At 34.1% G+C, this 24,663-nt stretch overlaps 1 protein-coding gene and 1 pseudogene across 1 annotated transcript; one reads left to right on the top strand and one right to left on the bottom strand.

Annotated features, from left to right (window-relative positions):
* Positions 1-641: 641 nt before the first annotated feature.
* LOC148610785 (uncharacterized) lies at positions 642-14,810 on the bottom strand. Its single transcript, XM_088541831.1, has 6 exons — positions 14,693-14,810; positions 10,897-10,959; positions 9,112-9,276; positions 5,622-5,716; positions 3,449-3,545; positions 642-911 (listed from the first exon to the last, which is right to left on the bottom strand). Exons 1-6 carry the CDS (start codon positions 14,745-14,747, stop codon positions 667-669), a joined length of 720 nt encoding a protein of 239 aa, XP_088397957.1. The 5' UTR covers positions 14,748-14,810; the 3' UTR covers positions 642-666.
* A 4,265-nt stretch (positions 14,811-19,075) lies between these two features.
* On the top strand, positions 19,076-19,996 carry LOC148610784 (uncharacterized; annotated as a pseudogene).
* Positions 19,997-24,663: the final 4,667 nt, after the last annotated feature.

Below are 24,663 nucleotides of genomic sequence, written 5' to 3'. Positions count from 1 at the left end.
ATATAATAGCACATCCAGGTTCTTGATTGAAAAAGGGTATATATTGCCCACCAAGTTTTTTTACGGAAATATAGTGTATAAAAGACATTCTTTCATACACAGTCCGATGGATTTATCGACAGTCCTTAATAGATATATTGGATCCGATTTTCAAATTATTGTCTATAATTTGATAGAAATAGAAATATTTGACCCCTTATTAAATTCTTGCGTACAAACTAAGTTATTTTTTAGTATTGCTCTACATTGAATCTTGCGTAATTTTTTACCTTACATTTATGGAGGATGCTTAAGGCCTTATAAAACTAGTTTAACCTCACTGCAGATTTCAAGCGCCTGACCACAGTCAGATGTTGGTCATTAATACATCATGGGGTCGTCCAATTACTTAATAGTTTGATTTTGAAGAATTGTCATCGTTTAGTTACCGCTATCGGGGTCTTCCAGAGCTTACTTAAATATTTGCTTACACTTACTGAAGACTTTTTAGTGACCTCTGTAAGTATTTACTATTTTGTATTGAGGTCAAACGCTGATGCATTTGTTACGTTTCACCATATCCGTTCATTTTTCTACATGTATCTTCAACGGTTTGAAGAAAAGGATACTTCTAAAGATAAGGATTTGATAAACAAAATATATACTGATTACTACTTTAATTGTTATTCAAGCGTTTACTTCGCATACAAAGAAGTTGTTGTCGGAGAAGCACCTATCGGGTATGTGACTATTCCATCTATACCCGAGAGACCTGTGCAAATCACTACAGGAATCACCAAGGTCAGGTTCGCGGTCACCCCAGAAAAACTCTGTTATGTTTTCACCGTTGACAAACTGCCATTTTTCATCCTTCTTTGTTACTCCATGCCAAAGTGGTTTTCTAGCAATACCGCATTGATTTGTTTCCTTGTCTATAAACCAAAAAAAAGCGCAGTTTATAAATGGGGCGATTTTCTATTCTATTTTTGATGGTGGGTTGAAAACAATCTATATATTATGGCGATGGTAAGGTTGAACAAGGAACAAGCTCTTGGTTGGGGGCAATTAGAATTCTCTCAAAAATGTTTTTTTTTCTTAATTTCATATTTATTTTGATTAAAGGCAGTTGGTTTAAACAAAGAAATTTACAGATCACTCTTTTATTTGATACTGTAGCAGCGTACTATTAGACAAAAAACGAACAATTAGGAATACTGCTAATTTTGGACGGTGTATATGGTTAATGAAAAACAGGAAAAAAATGTATGGTATTAATAAAAAAAATACACTGTTCAAGGGCTTTATCTTAAATGTTTAACCCTTTGCAAACTAAATATCGTAATTATTCTCAGGGGCAGATGAAATTGATATTAGCGTGGGCAAATGTCATCTTTTATCAAATCATACAAAACTCAATCAGTCTACACTTTGAATCGTTCTTTTATGGGTAATTGTCTCGTATTTAAACGGTCAGTCTGAAAACCCAAAAATAAAGTCTGCAAGAAGTATACTTTGGGCTATAGAAATTAATGAAACACTTACCATCCGCCACAATTAGAAACGCGAAAATAATCGTTCGCTTTAAGGTCGAACACCACTAATTTAAGTAATGAGCTTTTAGAACGAACTTTTAAGAAATAGTCTTACACACATTTTGTTACATGTTTGCCACTATGGAAAGAGTGCCCATCAACCTGTTACTCGCAAGGAATTAAACATTTTTTTTTATTTCTACATAAAATGGTCACAGTGACTCACTTAATTATTTTTTTTGATAAGCTCTGTGTGAAGACTCCTTTTTGTGAAATGAAGAAAAATTTCCGTTCTATGTTTAGTTCATTGACTTCTAGGAGCCGGTGTCACAGTGATAGGTCGTAAACATTCTAAAATTTCTTCAGAGCTATTAGTGCAAATATGCATCATTTACTCCTTGCAAATAATTAATTTTAAGATTTAATTTAAATCTTCATAGCTATTTGATGCCAATGATGCTAATGAGATGTAACTCCATGAAATACGTGTATCGAAATTTGTTATATATATGATTGGGTATTTTTTTTTTTAGTTCGGGTGTCTTCTTCAGATTATTCTTAGGGTGAAGCTCCACAGCACACTGAACAAGTTACACCTCCTATAAAAACGCTCCATGGTTTCTATAGAAGTCACATGCATCAGACGGACAATTCATTCTAAACTTTTGTGGGTTCGCTGTTGATAACTTTCTCGTTTTAGTCAGTAATAATTAAGTACCAGACTTTGTAATAATCATTCAAATTCTATATGTGGTACACCATATATGTCTATATAATGAAATGTATAATTATTCATTCCAATCGGTCGGATCTGATGAGATAATCCACACTGAAAATACAATAGTTTCTACTGTATTTCAGTGTCATTTAAAAAGGTGTCTCTCTTAATTTTGAATTATACGGTACATTCCACATTATTTCCCTAAGAACAAGGGTTGCATGAAAAATCACACCTTACTTTCTGTTTACTATAAAATTTTAAACAAAATATCAAAAATATTATGTATCCTCTCCAACCATGAATCACAATTTGCATGGTTCTTATCAGGAATTGTTACTTAATAGCTATAAGATAATAAAAAGCAAGTTAAGGCTTGAGTATAAAGAAAAATCGCCCCAATAAATACCCGAGCGTAAATAATGGGAGATTTCGAATAAGTCAACATCCAAATACATGACCAGAACGTAAAAACAAGAAAAGAAGCATATGAATACAACAGTAACACAATAAAACCAGAGTAACAGAGAAACAATAAAGAGGAAGTTGAGCACCGTTCATCTCTTGAAAACAAGCTAAATATAGCTAAAAGCAAAGTTACCTAAACAAAATCATAAGACGGGTGATAAATTACACGCAAAGCCTTCCCTGACAGCAATGGACAAGATATAAGAGTCTGCATATCTGCATAAAAATATCGGATATGTATTCTATCAGTAATAAATATGTGGAAGAGAAGGCAAGCTTAAAACAAAATTTAAAATAGCATTAAAGGCACGGTTTTTTTATTGAGCGGATGCTTAAGCATCAACCAAATCAGCCATGAAAGACTTTCCTTATCTCCTAACACCTGCTTGAAAAAAATATGTGAGGTCTTCTCTCGTTCAATAAAATAACAAACGACCTATGAAAACCAACCATTGATTTACAAAGATAAAAAGAAAGTGAAAGTGTTTGATTTATAACGTACAATTGAAAGATGAGAGAAAATCAAGAAGATTGCTTTGCAATTGTTAATGATAGTAGATGAAAAGATCAACATAAACCTGGAATAGGGTAGTAAGAACTGTAATAGAAGACCTTGGGAAGTCCTGGAAGGGGAAATGGAAAAAGAAGAAACAAGACAGGAAAATGTTGAAGGGACTGGTTGACAGACTGACAGACATGAAGTAGATGAGTCAGTGGGTGAGTGAGCTATATCTAAAACGATTTGTGTTACCATTGTTGTTAAGGGTAGTAAGTACACAACTAATAAGATCCTGTTCTTCCCTTGAGTCTATCATCAGAAGATTACCTTCAAGACTTTTACAATAATTCTGAAAAGAAAACAAATTCAATTAATTCAATAAGTTCTAATTATTTTATTCTTACAGTGTATCAACATTTTTATTCTGCAATCGTACTATTCATGTATTAAGATTGTCTTTTAATCGATTTCCGTATTGCAATCAGATTTAATAGCTTTCAGTTTTCTTTCCTGATTAATTGCTTATACCGTAACCATAGTGACCCATACCTCGTTTTGAAATAGTACACGAAGAATGGAAAACAAAAGTAAATACATGTATGAAATGACATGGAATTTTATCAAATTTAATCAGAACCAGTTACAGGTCCGCATTTGAAGGTTGAATTGTATCCGTTTATAGGCTGGAATTCTATAAAACTTATTAATCATATTTATATCATTCGTGCTGATGGAAGTACTCTGTACTTGACCAATTGGAACCTAACTTAATATACATGTTTTTGGGGTGTTTTGCACAGAAACGATGTTGGGATTATTGATCCGTCGAAAAACATGGCCGCCGTTACTAAAAATAGAATACAGGGGTCAGACATTTATCTTCAAAACCGTTAGGTTTAGCCTAATTCTTTTAATTGCTGAAATGATCCTTATTATAAGGACTACAAAAGTCTTCAGGGATCAAAGTTCTCAGGCGACTCCTTGTAAGAGTTATTATCCTTGAAAGATGAAAAATGACGGTTTTTACTGTTTTCAGCCAGTATCTTGAAAACTATAATACATGGAAAGAAACTTCCAATTGCTGGAATGATCCTTATGACAAGTCCTACCAAAGTCGTCTGGAGTCAAAATTTATTGCCCTTGAAAAACAAAATTTAACCAGGTGATCGATTCAGCTCCTGGAAGCCTTCTGTCTATGGTTTACTTATTTATATCTTACTTATCAATGCCTGATTTTGTGCTTGATTTAACCTTGGGATTTTTCCCAAGAAAATAATCATATATTTCGATTTAAATTCGATGACAAAAACTTTTTTATAGGGTAAGCGTAATTATAGAGGGTATAGGTAAATTTTTATTCATGATCATTATTTCATAGATAACGATTAGATATATTCAGTGAAAGCTGTATATACCAAACCCTGAATAAAGCGAAACTGTCCTAACCAGACACTTTTCTAAATAATTTTATATGAGTTTAAATGTATTTTGGACCTGAGAAAACTGCTCGTTGCATTACATTTTATTTGTTTCGTCATTCCACAACATAATTTTTCCTCCAAACCGCCTTTTACCTGTTGACCACGTGTTTACATGACCGGGAATACAGTGCAGGTTGGGATTGGAAGTAGTTTGTTTCTTTACATTTGCTGCTTTCGCTTAATCGGTACAATATGAATGATGTGTTGAAGAATTGTTCTCATTGCAGCTCGGGCGTTAAACCCCAACAATCAATCAATCTAACCCCTTATGTTACCCATTCTTTTTCTCAGTCGACCGGAAATAACAGGACATAACTAAAAGATAATCGCATCGGAAAGTTCCGGAACTTAGTTATTCGTCTAATTGCTTATTATTTCAAACGGTATTCGATATAAAAGGGTAAAACTTTCAGTGTACCGTGTTAAGTATAGTATATCCTGATATAAATTTTAATTTTAGCTTTCTTCTGTATTATGTTTATCTATTCTTAAACTATTTAAAATAAATTGATCGTTGTTTTCTTCTGCCTCTTTAAAACTTATTTAGACAGTGAAATTGACACCCGAAAAATTGACGTTGCAAATTGCGGCATTCAACCGACAACGTGACATGGTTGTCAAATTCGATATTCTAGTAAGTAAATACAGGCTACTGATAACCTTGTCCATTCCAAATTGTTGTTTTGAAAATACGATGCCGAAAATTAAAGTAATAAAGCAGATGATATTTTCAAGCCTTATGAAACGGCTCTATCTTGTGTCGGAGCGGCGGTAGCCATGTTGTTTACGATATGTTCATAGAATTTACGCTGTTGTAAAACTCTTATCGCCTAGGTTGTAAAAGCACTAAAAAGGAAATATGCTAATATGATAGGAATTATTGTCCATTAACAACTTATTAGATAGGTCCATGTGTTGCTTTCAAGTTCGATAGTTATACTTACTTGTGAGTCATAAAAATTCAGCTTAAACCCGCTAATGAAGTATGAGGAATTCCGATAAGTAAAAGTATAATTGCCAGAAAAACAAAGGGGAACACCTGTAGATGAAAAAAATATACTAAAAGATATATGATAGGACAATAATTACCGTATATCGGGTGTGTTGGCGGGAAATGTACACGTATGTGGCGTATTTTAGCGGTCTGTCCTAATATTTTTCGGATTTTTTTATGCATACTAACTCTGAGTTTAAAGCTGCATTAGCTGCCAAATTTGATCAGATCTGATTCAACTGAACTCTACTGATTCAATAAAATAAGTTTGTAGTAATATAAATGAAGCAATAAATGTCGATAATACCTACATAATATTGTGAAAACAACGTTGTTTTTTTTTAATTAAAGAGGAGCGACAGCTCTGATCTAATTAATATTCGCCACTGCATCCGAAGATTGCCGACAGGACATTCACATGGGTTAAAAATACCTTCACCTTGGTAAAAAAAATAACAACAACGGATACACGGGTAAGCACATATATTTCTTGCAACTGATTAGTTTTCAAATAAAAGATTAAAATTCAAATTCAAATATTTTATTGTCGTGTAAACATATTAATGTTTGTGACAGACAAAAGCCAACAACAAAATTAATCACAAATCATACAATAATGACAAATGCAAATATGAGACTTTTAAAAGTAGAACATGAAAAAAGTTATGCTTCTTCTACCCTCAGTTCTAATGACTTTTTATGAGCAACTCGGCGGGTGTTTCTAGAAAAGCAGAGGATGCTTACCCTACCGGTGCGCCTGGTCCATGCTCCCAGTTTTTAGTGGGGTCCGAGTTGCTCATTTGCTTTTGTTACTTTGTATGTATGATTTTAGTTACTTTATGTTCTTTGTTGTGTGTGTCTGTTTTCCATGTCTGGTCTTTGTCCCTGGATTACATTCTTTTGATTGCCGCTGTGACCTTGGTTCCCTTGATTACTCTTTCAAAAAGGATCCGATAAATTTTACATGTTCCTTAGAGGAGGGATTAAGTAGTTTAGATATAGTCATGTCTTCAAATTTGCAATTGAAATCTTTTAGAAGTTTCTGTCTAAGTTTACTTATAAATTACAGTGTATAAGGAAGTGTTCTTCAGTTTCAATAATATTGCAATGCTCCCTAGGAATTTTGAAATACCTCCCCCTCTCTATACCAAAATTGTCTTCGCTTAACCGTTATTTTGTAAAACATTTTCTTATGTGGAAGTCATGAAAGTTTAAATTCTTTATCAAGACTTAATTTTATATTTTTATATAGTGACAGTTTGCTATTTTATATTTTTATATAGTGACAGTTTGCTATTTTATATTTTTATATAGTGACAGTTTGCTATTTTATATTTTTATATAGTGACAGTTTGCTATTTTATATTTTTATATAGTGACAGTTTGCTATTTTCATCATAGCTTTTTAATTTATTTTCCATAAGTAATCTATATGTTTCTTCTACAGATCTTTTTATATGGATCTTTAAAAATTTGGCATCTTCAAGGTTTTTACAGTTTTCAGTTTCTTTTAAGAAATTATCTTCCTTAAATATGTTTATATATATATATATGTATACCAGAAATCCCGAACTGTCTAGGGATTTTGTCAATAGAAAGGCTTCTTTCAGACGAGGATTAATGTTTTCAGTGTGGAGTCTTGCCAAATATACAAGAGACTGAGACAGAGTAAAATGTTCCCATAGGTAGACAACCTAGTTCGGCTCTTGCCGCAATATTTGATGCAGAGTTTTTATGCTTAATAAATAAATTTACAAAATTTTCAAATGAACTTTTTCAAATGGGATTTTATCAATAAATGAAAATAAGTCGACAGGATTTCCATTCTTGTTTCTTCTATTGATGGCTCTATGTATGGCTAAGTACCCATCCATAAATGAAACTTCTAAATTGTAAGTTAAGATAGGGCGAACAAGGTTATCACAGATATTTTTTTATACTTCTATAGGAAGATTGCCAAGACTAGCAGTTTTAGCTTTTATAGAGAATAAAACTTTTCTTCCTTTTCTCGCTAGATCTTCTAGACTGTGAAGTAAATTCCCATTATTCTTTAATAGGGACCCTAGAAATTTATATTCAGTTACATTCTGTAATGTTTTGCCTTTATAACTAATAAAGGACGCAGATCTGTGTCACATTATATCACAATACCTAAATTTCAAAAGGATCCTTGCGTTATATTCGAAGTTTTTTCCTCTACGACTTGAGTCCATTGGTCTTTCTTGTCGTTGATTAACCACTTTTGCTTTGCAATCAGATTTTTTTCAAAGAATCGACCCTTACAGCACATGCGCGAATGAAGGTCATCAGAAGTTACATGTATACGAATTTATCTAGGTCGACTAGACCAGACATTAAATATATCGGAACCTATTTCGTGTTTTTCATGCATTTCATTTGTGGATATCAAATGGAATTGTACAGGGAAAGTACAATTTAGTAGAAATAATTCAAAGTTCAGGCATATTTCAACAGAAACAAAACATAACACAAGTGACAGATAATGCAGCTTGAAGTATTTAGTGCATTACTTAGCATTTGATATAAGTAGAATCGGCAAATTCTAATTTTGTATACCTTTTTTGGTTCAAAACCGCCAAATTCTAATTCTGTTTAATATACCCACCATACTCTAACACACAATATATATTATATACACAGCCATATATACATGTAAACATAAGAATCACGTGATGTGCGGCCAACGATATAACTATTATACAAATGGAGCATTTATTATTTATATGATACTTAATGTTTCCATTTACATATGATTATCGCCTGATTATAACGGATTATCATATGTTACCATGCCAAATCAACATAGAAAAATTAAATGCATGGTAATCATGTGACTAACGTGTAAATTATCATCTGATTACCATATATGACTCGGGCAACATATGATTATCGAATGTAGCACTTTCCACTGTGTTTTGATAGAAATATCGTTTCAGTTGTCAATACTATACATTTAACTTTAATGTTTAAATATCGGTCTTTGAAAGAATCATGCAATTTCTGTAATAAGTGATACACCCCAAAGTAGGCTACATATTTTTATTTTTGTTATTAAGTTGCTTTATAGGTCTGTATGATGAAATGTATAATTATTCATTCCAATCTGTCTGCTTTTAGGAGATGATTCACATGGAAAATCCAACAGTTCCTGTTGTATTTTAGTGTCATTTACAGAGTATTTTTCTCTTAATTTTCAATTCTACAGTGCATTCTATACATTTTTATCTGCCTAGGAACAAAGGTTATATGAAAAACCACGTGCTACTTTCTGTTTACAATAACATTTTTTTAAAATATATAAAACATAAAAATAAGTAGACTTTCCAACCATGAATCACATTTTCCATAATTCTAATATGAATTTCTACAAAAACAAATACAATAAGAAGGAAATAGTTTTACAAAAACATTAGACTTACAGAGTGGGCTTGGTCTGTGCCATTTCAGGTCATATTTGCAAACAATGCTATTCTCACCACAATATGTGTAGTTCTCATTACAGGAGAAAGTTGCACTGTGTCCAACTGACAACCCTTCAATTGAAACCTCGCCATTCCGAAAGCTTGTAATATCTGGACAATTACCTAAAAATGAAACTGTATTTTTATGTAAAATCATTTTTAACTCCAGTTAATTTGCAAGCCATTGGTTGACAAATCATAACGTGTTTGATCTAGTTACAGCGAGTACTATAGTAAATTTCACGGAGTTTTATGTTAATGACATTCACCTGTTGAACTTCCTTTTAGGTAATTAACTGGACAATTGACATAGAGATTTAAAATAAAATATAGATTAAAGAACCTATGAATCGATCGGAAGATTATATCTCCTGAATATTTGTGCTGTTCACTACCTATGACATTTCATCGAGTCATTCAATCATAAGAAGGCCAACTTTATTTCCTGCAGTAAACTATATTATTCGCTGTAAGAGTATCTTTGGTGGTAAACTTACTTGTGATAATCTGTATTTCTCCCATTCTAAGACGGTGATTAAACATACATGCGACTGTTCAATTACATGCACGTGATTTTTCAATTACTGGGCGGTGATGAGAATTCTGCGAGAGTTTTCCTGCCATTTCCGAGTTTTCTTCAGATTTCAAGGAAGAAACAGACGCTTCAATGCTCTTGTGGATTACAATATTTTCCACTCCCGATAGTTAAATTTTAGATTTAACTTTATATTGTAATCTCCTCGAGAATCCATATTAATGTACATATTTTGAATTAAGGGATACCTAACATCTTCTCTAAAATTTTCCAGGCTCGTTTAAATTTCTTGAAATTTAATTCAGTATTTAACTTTGATAAAAATGCAAAATATATAAAATTCAAGAAATTTTAAGCACATGTCGCATGGGAACAACTTAAATGACCACAAAGTAGCTTTATCAACAAAACAATTGAACATGGAGGCTGAAAAATATCTGCGCATTTTTTTTTTTTTTTTTTTTTGCATCTCCTTTATTTTATTTATTTCGCAAATGATTGTCATTTTTTATGAGCAACTCGGCGGGTGTTTCTAGAAAAGCAGAGGATGCTTACCCTACCGGTGCACTTTGGTCTATGCTCCCAGTTTTTAGTGGAGTCCGAGTTGCTCATTTTCTTTTGTTACTTTGTATGTATGATTTTAGTTATTTTATGTTCTTTGTAGTGTATGTCTGTTTTCCATGTCTGGTCTTTGTCCCTGGATTACATTCTTTTGATTGCCGCTATAACCTTGGTTCCCTTGATTACTCTTACATCAAAAGTAAAGGGTAAATATCAAGCTATGACATTAAAAAAAAACTTGTTTTTGAGGGAAAATAGTATTTTCATGATAAATAATGCATCAGAAAAGGACGTATTTTATGAACTCAAAATAAAAGTAAAAGTAGAAGAAGTATATTTTTAGTTCTACGTGTTCTGGTGTACCAAATTTTGTTCTAAAACGGACCTAAAATTATTTTTGACATTTCCTAAATGGAAAAACATGGTCAAAATTACATTGAAACTCCTTGTCTATTTTTTTTTAAATCATGAAAATTTAAGGTTTACTACAAAAGCCTATGCGGCAAAGAATAGAAGACTGAGACCTGTATATTTATGGCAATAAACTGCTCATTCATTTGTTTGAAAGAAATTAATTCCTGATTTCATAGCTGTAGTTTTCACCCTCATTTTCCTTTTTTAACTGAACATATCTTAAAGAAACAAACCTGTTTTACTCTTTCTTGTTTTATGGATCCTGTGCTTGCAACCATACTTCCAAGGCGGTCTGACTATAAAATAATAGTGTAGAAGAGTTTTCTTTTGTTCGATTACTTTTTTAAAAATAAAATCTGTCTGTATTGTTGTCATGTGATACTAGATCAATCACATTATGTCTATTATATATCTTGCCCATGTTATTTAAAGGGTAACTAGGGTAAATGCGAAATCCAAAGCTTAATTTCAAAGGTCAAAAAGTCAATAAAAAAGAGAGACAGAAAAACAAACATGTAGAAACCGAATGAAATCCCACAGTAAACTAAACGAGAAATAGAAGCTGTACCGGAAGTAGAATGAGGTAAAATCTGTCGGCAAAACAACACCGGGATTCAAACAGGGCACCAGACGACAACTAATTGTACAACACAAAATAACTTTAAAATACACCAAGTAAAGTACAAACGAATGACACTAAACCGACGAAAAACGAGGTAAATGCATGTACCAGTGACGGATCCAGGACTGAGGGTTGGGGTGGGTAGGCAACCCTCCTTTTTATTGGAAAATGAATCATTTATATATATAAAATTGACACAAAATTGTAAATTATGTCCTATCACCCCCTTATTCTAAAGAACCACTGTGCTGCACCGTGCTGCACGTTTCAGATCATGATTTTTAGGTGTAATTCATTGTGAAATATTTTTGCGGCAATGGTCTGATTCAAAATGAGGATTGTGATCACGCCAAAGCACAGTTATACCATGCTGCATTTGTGTGCCTGTCCCAAGTTTTTGTCCCAGAATTTTTGGCTTCTGTGTGTCTTGTTTCGTTTTTAATTACCTTTTACTTAACTTTTATGTCACTGAAGTCGATGAGGGCAACTACTTTATGGGTTCACGCGTTTCTTTTAACTTTGTCACTTGCTCATTTGTTCTCTGTATTTTCTTTCTTTGTTAATCGATGATTGTTTAAATGTTAATTCGTGAAATGTATTGTTTAGCACTGTAACTTGCAGTTTTTATGTATCTTTCTTTGCTTAATGTCGTTTCTTATTCTGTAACATCTTTCTATTACGTTTCTACAATTATTAATTTGTAAAATACATCTTCTAACCCTGAAAGTCGTAGTTTTCCAATATCTTTCTTTGTTGAAAGTCTTAAATCAGTTAAAGATTATATATAAATTAAAACACGTTTCTTCTAAAATCGACAAGATCAACACGCTCACAAAGTACGCACTAACATTTGACAAATGAAGAATAAACATGTTACTCATGAGTGATTTTTCACCGGAAGTTCGAGGGGTTGGTCTAGAAACAGGACGGTCATTTTCCGGTACATTTTTGGCTATAACGTTTGTTTCACTTAATGGCATTCAAAAATTACGATGACTTCTAAAGATGAACAAAAGTGCTTTTAAATCATTTACAGTTTTTTTTTTTTTTTTTTTTTTTAAATGTCGAATAATAAAACGAAAATCTTGACAGGACGAACTTTTGCTGACAAGAAAATTGCGATGAAAAGGGGGACATGTAGATTACGCACGTAAACGCACGAGAGAAGCGTTCGTTGACCGCACGATATGAGCGTTCGTTTAAACGTACGATATGAGCCTTCGTCTAAACGCACGATAGGAGCGTTCGTTTAAAAGCACGATACAAGCGTTCGTTTATTTTTGTACTTTGATAATTTCCATGATTCAACTGTTATTTTTATATTTTTTTACTATTATCAATTCATATAATTTTGATAATTTTATTTTCTATTTGTTCTTCCTTCATTATTTGTTAATATTATTATTTTTCACCGTTCGTTTATCGTGCGTTTAAACGCACGCTGGGGGCGTTCGTTTATCGTGCGTTTAAACGCACAATAGGAGCGTTCGTTTAAACGCACGATAGAAGCGTTCGTTTAAACGCACGATAGAAGCGTTCGTTTATTATGCCTAATTATGTCGATAAATGACGATTTTTCACCACAAAAATAGTTCGTCCTATCAAGATAGTGGATTTATCTCTAAACAATTTAAAATACCAAAAAAACATTTTTTTTTTCTTCTTTAGAAATCATTATTTTTTTAAAGCCATTAAATAAAACAAAAGTTATAACCAAAAATGTACCGGAAAATGACCGTCCTGTTTTTAGACCAACCCCTCGATCTTCCGGTGAAAAGTCACTCATGTGTAACATGTTTATTCTTCATTTGTCAAATGCTAGTGCGTTCTTTGTAACCGTGTCGATCGTGTCGATTTTCAAATAAACGTGTTTTAATTTATATATAATCTGAATACTGATTTAAGACTTTCAACAAAGAAAGATATTGGAAAACTACGACTTTCAGGGTTAGAAGAAGTATTTTACAAATTAATAATTGTAGAAACGTAAAAGAAATATGTTACAGAAAAAGAAACGACATTAAACAAAGGAAGATACGTACAAACTGCAAGTTACAGTGCTAAAAAATGCATTTCACGAATTAACATTTAAACAATCTTCGATTTACAAGAAAGAAAATACAGAGAACAATTGAGCAAATAATATATAATAAAGTTAAAAGAAACGCGTTAACATATTTGTGGCGGATATCCCTTTCCATACTACTTCGCTGTCCCTGTGTATCATGTTTTGTGGTCAGCTGAAGCCTTTCCTGTGGTGTAAGGGCTTCCTCGTCGTTAAGACTCATGGTTGGCCTTAAACTGGCATTTTTCACCCTGGAGGGGTTGTTGTCTCTTTGTCAGCTGACCCCAAAACAACATTTTAGACGGGGACAGTGAAATAGTTGCTCCTATATATTCCAGCAACATAAAATTGAACAGAAAGGGAAAAATAACAATATATTATACATGTAGTCAGCTACTCGCCAGAAATTCCAGACTTGGGACAGGCACAAAAAATGCAGTGTGATCACAACCCCCACCCCCTTTTAAATCTGACCACCGTGAACAAAATATTATTCGAATTAACACACTTAAAAACAAGTACTATCTAAAAAAAAGATAGCCGACGCAGTAAAATTTTGTTCTTTTTTACTTCTAAGTTTCTACATTTCTTTCAAGAAAATAACACATGGCACGCAATCTTTAAGGTTCCGATGAAGTTTTTTTCGAACCCAATTCCAAAATTTTCGATACAGATTTTTCGAACGCCACTAGGTTATCAGTATTTGTCCAATCGGGAAAAAGAACTGCGATCATGTGACTTGCGTTTCCATAGAAGAGCGTCATTAAGGTCAAAGGGTAAAAAGCGAAGCTAAACCGACTGCGTCGGAATAATTTCAAAAAGGTCTGAGATCCTTGTCAAAACAAAGGACTACTAGCAGTTAACGGACATGATCCGAAATTTAAGTGATTGAATAAAATTGCATTCATTATGAACATAAACAAATACATTGTACCTGATTATCGGAAATGACTATTTGTATATTCATGGTATTTGTAAAAAGTTACACCAAGATTGAAATCATAAAATGAATTCCCCACATTATCTGTTCTCTGGGTTTATTTTTTGTACCGAATAAAAAACAAATACCAATTGCATTATAAAATTTTGATAAATGTCCACTTTCACAAATTTTGTTACCTTCTCACGATCTGAGAAGCGTTGTTTTTTATCATGCAGTATATTTTTTTCATATGTATTTAAATAGTCGAACAACTTTGAAATAATTAGTTAATCTTGATGTAAGCTCTGTACGATATGATGACGTTCTTGCAATTTGTTTAGTCTTTACTCAGCGTATACATTTTTCTTTAAATTATTTAAAAATAAAATAAAAAAAGGCTTGAAAATTAAGATAACATACCTTCACTTTCAAATGAGCCAATGGTCAACAATATCAAAACTACTAATTTCAACATGTTTCAGCAATGTGATCTGCGTGCAGTGACAACACAACTATTTAATGAACAGTTACATAGTAACATCTGCAATTGTAATAGCTAAATTATAATAGCTATCGCATTTGTAAAACATAAAAAAAAAGGTTTGATATGAGCAGTCATGTATGAGTGGCTGTTCTTGTTAAAATAGCTTTATTTTCATCTAACGCTATTTTGACATGAACAGCCACTCAAAGTCGCGATCAGATAGAACAATCTCGTCATGAACAACTTAACTAACATTTAACTTATAGCTCTTTAAAATCCCCCTTTTTTCATGGTGGCGAATCCGATGTATTCTACAAATTATTATATTGTGATATCTGTGTTGTTGTGGAAGGCTCCATCGGTCGTTTGATTGCTTTGTTTATTTTACATAACTATCTGTCATATTCGCATGATATATTGAGGGTTGCCATTCGGGGACAGTCTAGTCGGGTGACAGTATGCAAAAGGTGAAATAGACATTTCTGCCATTGATGTTTATAAAGCTTACAAAAAGGCAGCTCTTTACCACGATATCAACATATTATTTTAAACTTGGGATTTTGATTTTACAACCACTGATTCGATGCTACTACTACCAACCCATTAATTTGACCCGATTCGTGGATTCTAATATGAAGTGCTTCAAAGCTCTAGACCACAGCCATGGTAGAAAAATGATAGACATATGACAAAACTTTCGTGCAACACATACGCTGCGTTTATTCTAAAATATAAAGAAGTCCTATTAGAATCCAAATAAATCACGGAAACTCCATTTTATCGTTGTTTTACCACGGGCTGGCCATTTATCTTACATTATTACGAGCTCCTGGTTAAATACCCAGCCCCTAGTAAAACATAGATAAAAGTTTCCGCGCTTTATTTCTTAATTATTTACCGAAATGTTAAGTGTTACAAAAAAAAATTTCATCCCCTGTATTATCAGATGGTGTTGCCATAGATGTCACATCGGTACGAGTTCGAGTCCCGCGGAGGAAACGACCAAAAATTTGCATCGCAAATCTGACAGTTCTAACATCGTTGAGAATTTTTCAGACCTTTCTATACGTTTACATCATCTTCCCTGTATCAATTTGATCCGATGGAGCAGTGTAGCGAATAGAGTCGTCACATTCTGAGACGTTTGTATAATATTGATTTGTTATGACATGCATCATTAATTTGATCCTCTATCCTACATAATAATACCGAGATGAACTGTCCCGTACTACCATACATCGCGTACTACGTTACAGCCATCGATTAATCCTACAAGGAGAAATGACCCAGCCAGAGAAAGCTATATTTTTATATAGTGTAGCTGGCTGAGTGGTCTAGGGCGCTGGACTTTGTGCAGGCGGTGTTGCCATAGATGTCACAGCAGTACGAGTTCGAGCCCCTCGGAGGGAGCGACCAAACATTTACATCGCAAATTTGACAGTACTAACATCGTTGGGAATTCTTCAGACTTATCTATATATAAATTTAATTACATTTGGATCTACCTATATTTAGTTCTAGTGCTGCCGATGATGGGTTACTCCATAAAACACATGTACAACATACCAAAATTTACAATTTTGATGCGAGAAACTTTATGATTTTGCAATGCTTTTTGACGCATTAATGTTTTAAGCAATAAATTGTCGCGAAGTTTGTAACGTGTCGTTATTATCTACATTTCAGTATACATTCGTCTAATGCTCATGAGGGAAATTCATTATCTCGAGGCATGTACCATAATTACTTGGGGCAACTTGGTATTCATGAGTAAAAGTTAACTTTTTTTTTCCGAAAGAACAGTCGAAAAATGTTTTATCAGACTGAACCATCATGATGTCTTCATAATAAGTGAACATACTGCGCGACCATGACTGTAGATTGTCGTCTGTTTACGCTGTTTCGGATTTAAAGTTGTTTGAAAGTATTAACCCCGAGAACATCTGGACTTTGATCGGAGGGGAAAAAATCCGCCAAAAATATGGACAGTACTATTTCTCGCAGACAATACTTAAAACTTATTGACTGGGTATGAGGGAAATATAGTAATTATGTAAACATTACCGAATAGACAGTCAGTAAGTGTTTTATTATATCGAAAGAGACACAATCTTAAACCAAGAGATCTTAAATTTCAGTCAGACGATAGAAACATCAAGGACAGTGCATAGTCGGTCGGTTATTTTCTCTACGGTTACAATTATTACCCTTGCCTACGCCTCGGACAGTATTTGTACCTCAAGAAAACTTAACTATTTCCCCCATATCTAGCCAATAAGTACAAAATGTTACATTTGATTTACTTGATCCTCGGGCAATATCAGTCGGTGCCCACACTTGTTATTAAAACAATTAAAAATTGTTATGAAAAACATACCGTCGTTATATACATATCGGTAAAAGAAATATTGTCATTAAACTCATTAAATAGTTTTATTAAAGCAATAAAATTGTTACGAAGTTCGCAACACTTCGTTATTGACATCATACACTTGCAACATACGTTTATAACGAAGGACATAATATTTGCACGAGAAACATCCTTTTTGTACCAATTACATACTATTATTTAGTACTATTATGGAGTAGGCATTGCATAAATCAGCGACCACTGCGAGTTTACCATACGTGTACCGTCTGTGCGAGACTCGTAAAAATAATAAAGGACATTAAAAGGGGGCGGTCGGACGAAAATGTTTGCTTCGAAAGTGCAATATTTTTATTTATATCGAAACAGCAAGCGAAAACAATATTTTTGTTGGAAAATCTGTTAAATAATTGGGGAGGTTTTTTTCAATGAATGAGTAACTTGAAAAAAAAAGGTTTTTCAAAAAACCCAACCCCATAACCCCTATTCCCCTCGCTTTTAAAATGGTCGATTACGTTATAGCAATTCGCAATACTTCACATTTTAACACTTAAGGGAACCTCTAGAAACAGGCCTTTCAGTTTTAGCGGGTCAGATCAACCTGTACAGATACTGGAAATATTACAGTTCTCCATGGAAGGTGGGAATATATTACACATATCATGTAACGTATTACTAAACAGAATTCAGACGCAACTTACAGCTGAAAATTCCAAACAATGATTGCTTTTCCTATCTTAGAAAAGCTATACTTTGATTTGGATAATATAATCGGAGTTATATTTTTCCAAGGCAGGTTAGGTTCTTGACAACAGCAACAGTGGAACAGCGGAGATACACGTACTGTTGTAAAAGGTAATTCCGGAAATGATGTCATGATCTGTCCGACTTTGTATTGTAGTTAACAACCAAGTATTTCCTTCCGGCCAGTGGTGGATCGCAGAATATTTCAAGGCTTCGTTGAGATCAGACGTCATCTGGGAGCTGCCAGTCTGCCAACCTATTAGATTGCCATATAGTGCTCATTACATACAGGTACGTTTGTATAGCTATAAGGTTTTCCACATTTGTAGTGCGGGTGCGTGCCTACGGACTCAACAAAGAACAATCGATTTTCCCGCCGGAAAATTCCTTTGTTTACCTAAACAAAAATTAAATAAACATAATAAATAAAGATATCTACATTGTCAGGTTTTCAGACAAATAATAACAGATAATAAAATTTGTCAGGCTTTCTGACAATTCGTTTTATTTAATAGCCATATAAAAATATATAAATGGCAGACACACTTAACATAAACAAGGCATCATACAATCAAGAAGTGTGAGAGGCATTGGTGATGTCAAAGCTAAGGCTATAGTAGATAAAAGAGAACAACGGGGAAAATTGACCATAGACAACATAAAGGAGATAAAACAAATCTCTAAAGAACTATGGTCTAGTCTATTCGCGGAAGGAAAATTTTCTTTGGGTGACCAGGAAACAACTGATAAAAAAGGAGGGATAGTTGACGATCGGGATCTCACCTACAGTCTTTAAGAGACAAGATTAAAAGTATGGAAGTCGAAAGAATAGATATTGCCAATGATTTTCAGGTCAGATATGATAATTTAAGGCAAGAGAACCAGAACAAATTTAAAGAATTGTTAACTCAAAACCAAAAGATGCTAGATCAGCAAAAAGTGTGGTACGAACAACAAAAACAAGATTACATGAAAAGGAAAAATGCTGAGTGCAATGATTATATGACAGTAATTGATAAACAAAAAGTTGAAATTGCATCCATTTATGATAAGGCAAAAAAACTAAAAACTTTGGTGGAACAAAAAAAAAATACATTGGCCAAACTTGAAAGTGTTATTGCAGAAAGAGACTAAATCTAGACCAGAGACTGTTACAGACAGTAAATTTGATTTCGGTGCAACAAAATCAGGATCAAAAAACACTATCATGAAATCTGAAAAGAGTGATGTGAGTGAAAAAAAAACAGAGCATACCGGGCTATTAACTCCAAGAATGGCCACTTATGCTGGGAAAATGGACTGGCGTCCATATCATTTGCAGTTTTCAATCATTGCTGATAGGTACAAATGGACTAAAGAACAGAGATTATTTAAACGCATTGGATGCTTGCGTGATAAAGCTTTAATTTGCTACAGTGAAAAATCTGCTTCAGTACATTATAATTATAGTATGTTATGTTCAAAGATCAATGAACGTTTTGGTAAGAAGGATATGCTGAAAGAGCTCACAGTTTGGCATTTGATGGTTATCCAGACACACCCGAAAGAGTGGTTGAAACATTGGCCATTGATGCTTCCTTGAGAGGTTGCACGGATAAAAGAGCAGCTTTAGTGGCCATGGACAAGAACCCATCGTCATTAGACCAAGCATTACACTTTGTGAGAGGAGCCATAGCAAATCAGAAAGTAATCCTGGGTGGTAAGAGAACAGAGGTAAAAAGAACACAACGAAAATAAAGATACAGATTAAGGTCAGTATGCTGTAAGATTAGTGGGAAGAGAGGGAGATAAAAATGATTCAGAGAAATATTTTGATTTAAGGTTGAGACACACAGAACAAGACTTCGCAGAAACAAAACTTATAGTTAAGAAAATTCTAAGCATGCTAACGCAGGGTCAAAAGTCAAGATCACCACAAAGGTCACCCATTCGAAATCGGTCCAGCATTCCATCTAATAGGCAAACAAGAGCCTGTTTCCGATGTAGTCAGGAGGGTTATTTTATGCGTGACTGTACTGCAAAACAGAATAGAAGTCGTTCTCCATCACCAAATCATATAAACTTCTCCAAGTCAAGAATGATGGCCGATTCTTTACTTATACGGGAGATACAGGCCAGTCTCAAATAGTACCAGGGGGAAGAAAAAGAAAACTTAGTCAAAATTCAGGAAATGACAGTTTACGATAACAAGACACCTACTAAAACTTTATATATTGAAGCACAAACACACAAAAAACAACTTTAGCTGTCGTGGATAGTGCTGCACAGATTTCAGTCATTAGCTATTCATTTTTGAAACAAATGAACCCAAAAGTAAAACTTGGAAAGTCAATCATGTTGAAAGGTATTGGTCAGAATGCAAGATACACAGATTTGTTAGGAATTAGTCTGGGAAATACAGAAGTCAGATGGACATTTGTAGCTGCTGATATAAGTGACCAAATAATACTTGGTATTGATTTTCTTTTGAAATTTGGTGCTGTCATTGATATGTCAAATTACACAGTTAAAATCAATAATGATGTTATTCCAGCACTTTGTTTAAGCAAACGTCTCAGGTTTATAGAATAGAAGTCAAGAAAAGGGTAGTTGTACCCCCTTATAGTATCAAATTATTGAGGATGAAAACTGAAGGATTCCGAACAGTGATATTATTGTACAGCCAAGATATAACTTAAAGGGATTATTGACACCAAATTTGTTGATTCATAAGGGTCAAGATTTAAAAACTATGGTGAGAAATACAACAAAACAAAAACATTTATCACTTTAAAGGAAGGTCATAGATTTGGTGTGGAAACAGAAATTGAGGGCATGGTACCAATTGAAATTACAAATGAAAATGACATTTGGGATAGAAGTGACAGGATTTCTGTCACACATTCGCAACAGGAAGACAGCTTTCCTGACATTAAAGATAAAACTGAAAGTGTTGACAGGATTTCTGTCAACTCATGTTTTAAAGGTAGAAGTTCAGGGGAAGAATACCTGACATCAATTTATGAAACAGGTAAGCTTCCTTTGAACAGTGATGAATCAATGATCCAGGTCGACAGGCTTTCTGCTAACCTGTACCATGAAGGTACTGAAATTCCAGTCAGGTCATGTCCAAACAAGGAGCATTATTCAGATGATAACCTTGACATCAATATATCTACTCAAAATGACAAGAATTACCTAAATGATACAAGCATATCAGAAAGTGCATTGTCAAAGAAAAAACATTGACAGGGTTTCTGTTAACAAAAATTTGTCTGACAGGTTTTCTGATGACAAAGCGGAAGTTTGTAAAAACAGATTCTCTGACAATTCAGCTGACTCATTTTCAGATATAAAATGTTACTATACCTGAGCATCTAGAGGATCTATATAAAAGGACTAACAAAATATGGACGAAAGAAAATGCCAATTTATTTCAAGATTTTCAAGAAGTGTTTGCAAAAAATGACATGGACTTAGGTATATTTAATGGTGATATTAAACATCGAATTCACACAGTTGATGCTAAACCAGTTCAACATAACCTCCGAAGAACTCCTTTCAAATTTGAAGCAGAAGAAAAAAAAAACATTGAGAGAAGATGTTAGAGAAAGGGGTTATTGAACCATCTACTTCAGAATGGGCTGCTTGTCCAGTGCTGGTAAGGAAGAAAGATGGGAGTAGTAGATACTGCCTCGATGATCGTGGTCTTAATTCAGTGACTACAAAAGATTGCTTCCCTACAGTACCTAAAATAGAATCTTGACTGGACACACTAAAAGGTAGCACTTATATGAGTACCGTAAATATGGCCTCTGGGTATTGGCAATTGGAAATTGATCCGCGTGATAGACATAAGAGTGCTATTGTCACTAAATATGGTTTATTCCAACATGTCCGCCTCCCATTTGGTTTGTGTAATTCGCCAGCAACATTTAGTAGAGTAATCCAACTTGTGCTCCAGGGACTAACATGGGAAGAATGTTTAGCCTATCTTGATGATGTAATTATTCTAGGCAAAAGTTTTAATGACCGTATAACCAAACTTATGCATGTTTTAGAAAGGTTCCAACAGTTTAATTTAAAACTGAAACCCTCAAAATGTAATTTCTTCCAAAAAGAAGTCAACTTTCTAGGAAAAATTGTCAGTAATCAAGGTGTATCGAAAATCCAAAAAACATAACAACTGTAAAGGATTGGCCAGTTCCTAAGACAAAGAAAGAATTAGAATCCTTTCTGGGATTCTTGAACTATCATCGGGAACATGTAGAATATTTTGCACATATAGCAGAACCTTTACACGCATTAACCAGCAATAAAATTTTAGGTGGAAAAAAGAACATCAAATTGCTTTTGAAAAATTAAAAACAGCACTGACTGAGCCACCAATACTGGCTTACCCTGATACAGATGCTACTTTTATCTTGGATACAGATAGTTCAGATTATTGTACAGGAACAGAACTGAGTCAAATACAGCAAGGGAAGAACGTTGTCATCAGTTATGCAAGTAAGGTTTTAAATCCAGCAGAAAGAAAATATTACACGTAAAGAACTGCGTGCAATTGTTGCTTTTACAAGATATTATAGACATTATTTACTTGGGAGCCAATTCATTGTCAGGATAGACCATAATGGACTCAGATGGTTATTGAATTTCAAGAATATAGAGGGTCAACAAGCCAGATGGATAGAGGAATTGTCTCAGTACAACATGGTTATCCAGCACAGAAGGGGAACTAAACACACCAATGCAGACAGTCTTTCACGCATTCCTTAGAACCTTATAGTTTGCCAAAACTACAATTCAGATGTCCCACTTGAAGATCTACCTTGTGGCGGCTGTAAGTATTGCAAAAAAGTACAGTCCCGGTGACAAACATTTTAGATGAAGTTGAATGTGTTGTTCCATTGACGGTACGAGAAATTAGAACAGTCAATCCATCAGTGACCGTGAGCATTACTGGCCTTCCGATGACACATTCCAACGGAGACCTTAAAAACTTGCAGAGACAAGATAAAGATCTAAGTACCATTATAGCCTGGTTAACACTAAAATATTGCCCTTCAAAACAGGAATTACAAATGTCTAGTCCATCTGTTCGTCATTTATGGCAATGTAATTCACAACTAGAAATTAGAAATGACATTCTTTTTTTATAAATGGGAAGAAAACATTAACAACAGACTTCTCCTGGTAGTACCAGATAAACTGAAATCACAAATTTTACGGTTTTGTCATGATGTTCGATGTAACGGTCATTTAAGACAAGATAAAACATTAGCGAAATTGCGCAGACTAGCTTTTTGGCATGGCATGGTGACAGACTGCAAAGTCTATGTGAACTCTTGTGCAATTTGTAATCGTCAAAAGAAACCATGCAAGAAAGCTAAAGCAGTTTTAGGTCAATATCATGCTGGGAGTCCATTTGAAAGATTACACATAGATCTTATGGGTCCACGTCCTGAAAGTAAAGCAGGCAATAAATATACATATATTGGTCATAATAGATCAATTTTCAAAATTGATAGAATGTTGTGCAATACCTAATCAGCATGCTGATACCATTGCAAATGCTTTGATGGATTCAACAATATCACGTTTTGGCTGCCCCATAGAAATTCACTCCGATCAGGGCAAGAATGTTGATGGGACTCTAATACGGCAATTGTGTGACTTATTGGAAATAGACAAAACCAGAACAACTGCCTATAGGCCAACATCTAATGGACAGGTTGAATGGTTAGACCGCTTGGTAGTACAAATGATCAGATGCTATATTAAGAAACAACAGCGCAATTGGGATGTTTACCTACAACAACTGACTGGTGCCAAACGAGCTACTGAGAATCGACAAACTGAATTCACTCCCAATTTTATTATTTTTGGACGAGAAACATTACAACCTGTAGATCTGATGTTACGTATTAAGCAGAATGAATTTAAGGACAATCCTCAACAGCTCCAGGATTACATCAAGGAATTACGAGACTGTTTGCACGAAGTACAGAGACTGGCTAGAGAGAGTATTGAACGTGCACAGCATAGGCAAAAACGGGACTATGACTTGAATGTTAATCAGAGATCATATGGGATAGGTGACGTAGTTGTCAAGTTAGATTCAACACGAAAGATAGTGATTTGCTCTAAGTTGAAAGCTCCATGGAAAGGCCCATACATCATAACCGAAGTCAAATCACCCTTATAAAATTAAAAACATAAAAACAACAGAGGTTATTCATCATGACAGACTGAAATTATGCCTTGACAGGGATTTACCAAGTTGGGTAGCGAAAATACGCGATCAAAATAAAAGTAAATCGGTCAATAATGAAGCACATTCGGTTACCGGTTTAGAAACTTCGCGTCATTTTGATGTCCATGATTGGGATTGTAAGGTCAAGGGAATGTTAAGAGGCCAGAGTAGACAGTCGGGTTCTGTTTCTAATAGGGATGGTTTTAATGATATTGATTTAGATCATATAGTACAGTCAGGTTTTCTGACTTGTGCCCTATCATTTTTCATGATTCTTATCTGGAGTGATACTCAATAAGTATTCGAAGGTAAAATAAGTCACTGCGACAGAGAAAACGTTTGTTTTTGTCAATGAAGCCACGACAAACTATAGTCAATGGAATGGAGTGACACGTGAAATGGAAAGGATTAAAATAACAATAAAATACAAAGTTTATCAAAACCAGCATGTAAGAGAAATTAATTTCGCATCTTTCATTTCATTTAAAAGTCCGTATGATAAGTTCGCACTATTTTACGATTTGTTCCATTGGCATGTTTGATCACGTGGTGACAGTACA

The sequence above is a fragment of the Perna viridis genome, chromosome 8, assembly GCF_037379345.1.
Source record: "Perna viridis isolate PV_CMFRI_1.1 ecotype Kerala chromosome 8, ASM3737934v1, whole genome shotgun sequence".
Classification (NCBI taxonomy): Eukaryota; Metazoa; Mollusca; class Bivalvia; order Mytilida; family Mytilidae; genus Perna; species Perna viridis.
This window is presented reverse-complemented; position numbering and strand designations above follow the sequence as displayed.

Coding starts and splice junctions, on each gene's coding strand:
- LOC148610785 (XM_088541831.1), bottom strand. CDS start 14,747: ATGTTGAAATTAGTAGTTTTGATATTGTTGACCATTGGCTCATTTGAA. Junction 10,960..14,692: donor TGGCTCATTTGAAAGTGAAG/GTATGTTATCTT, acceptor ATTATTTTATAG/TCAGACCGCCTTGGAAGTAT. Junction 9,277..10,896: donor AACAAGAAAGAGTAAAACAG/GTTTGTTTCTTT, acceptor TTTCATTTTTAG/GTAATTGTCCAGATATTACA.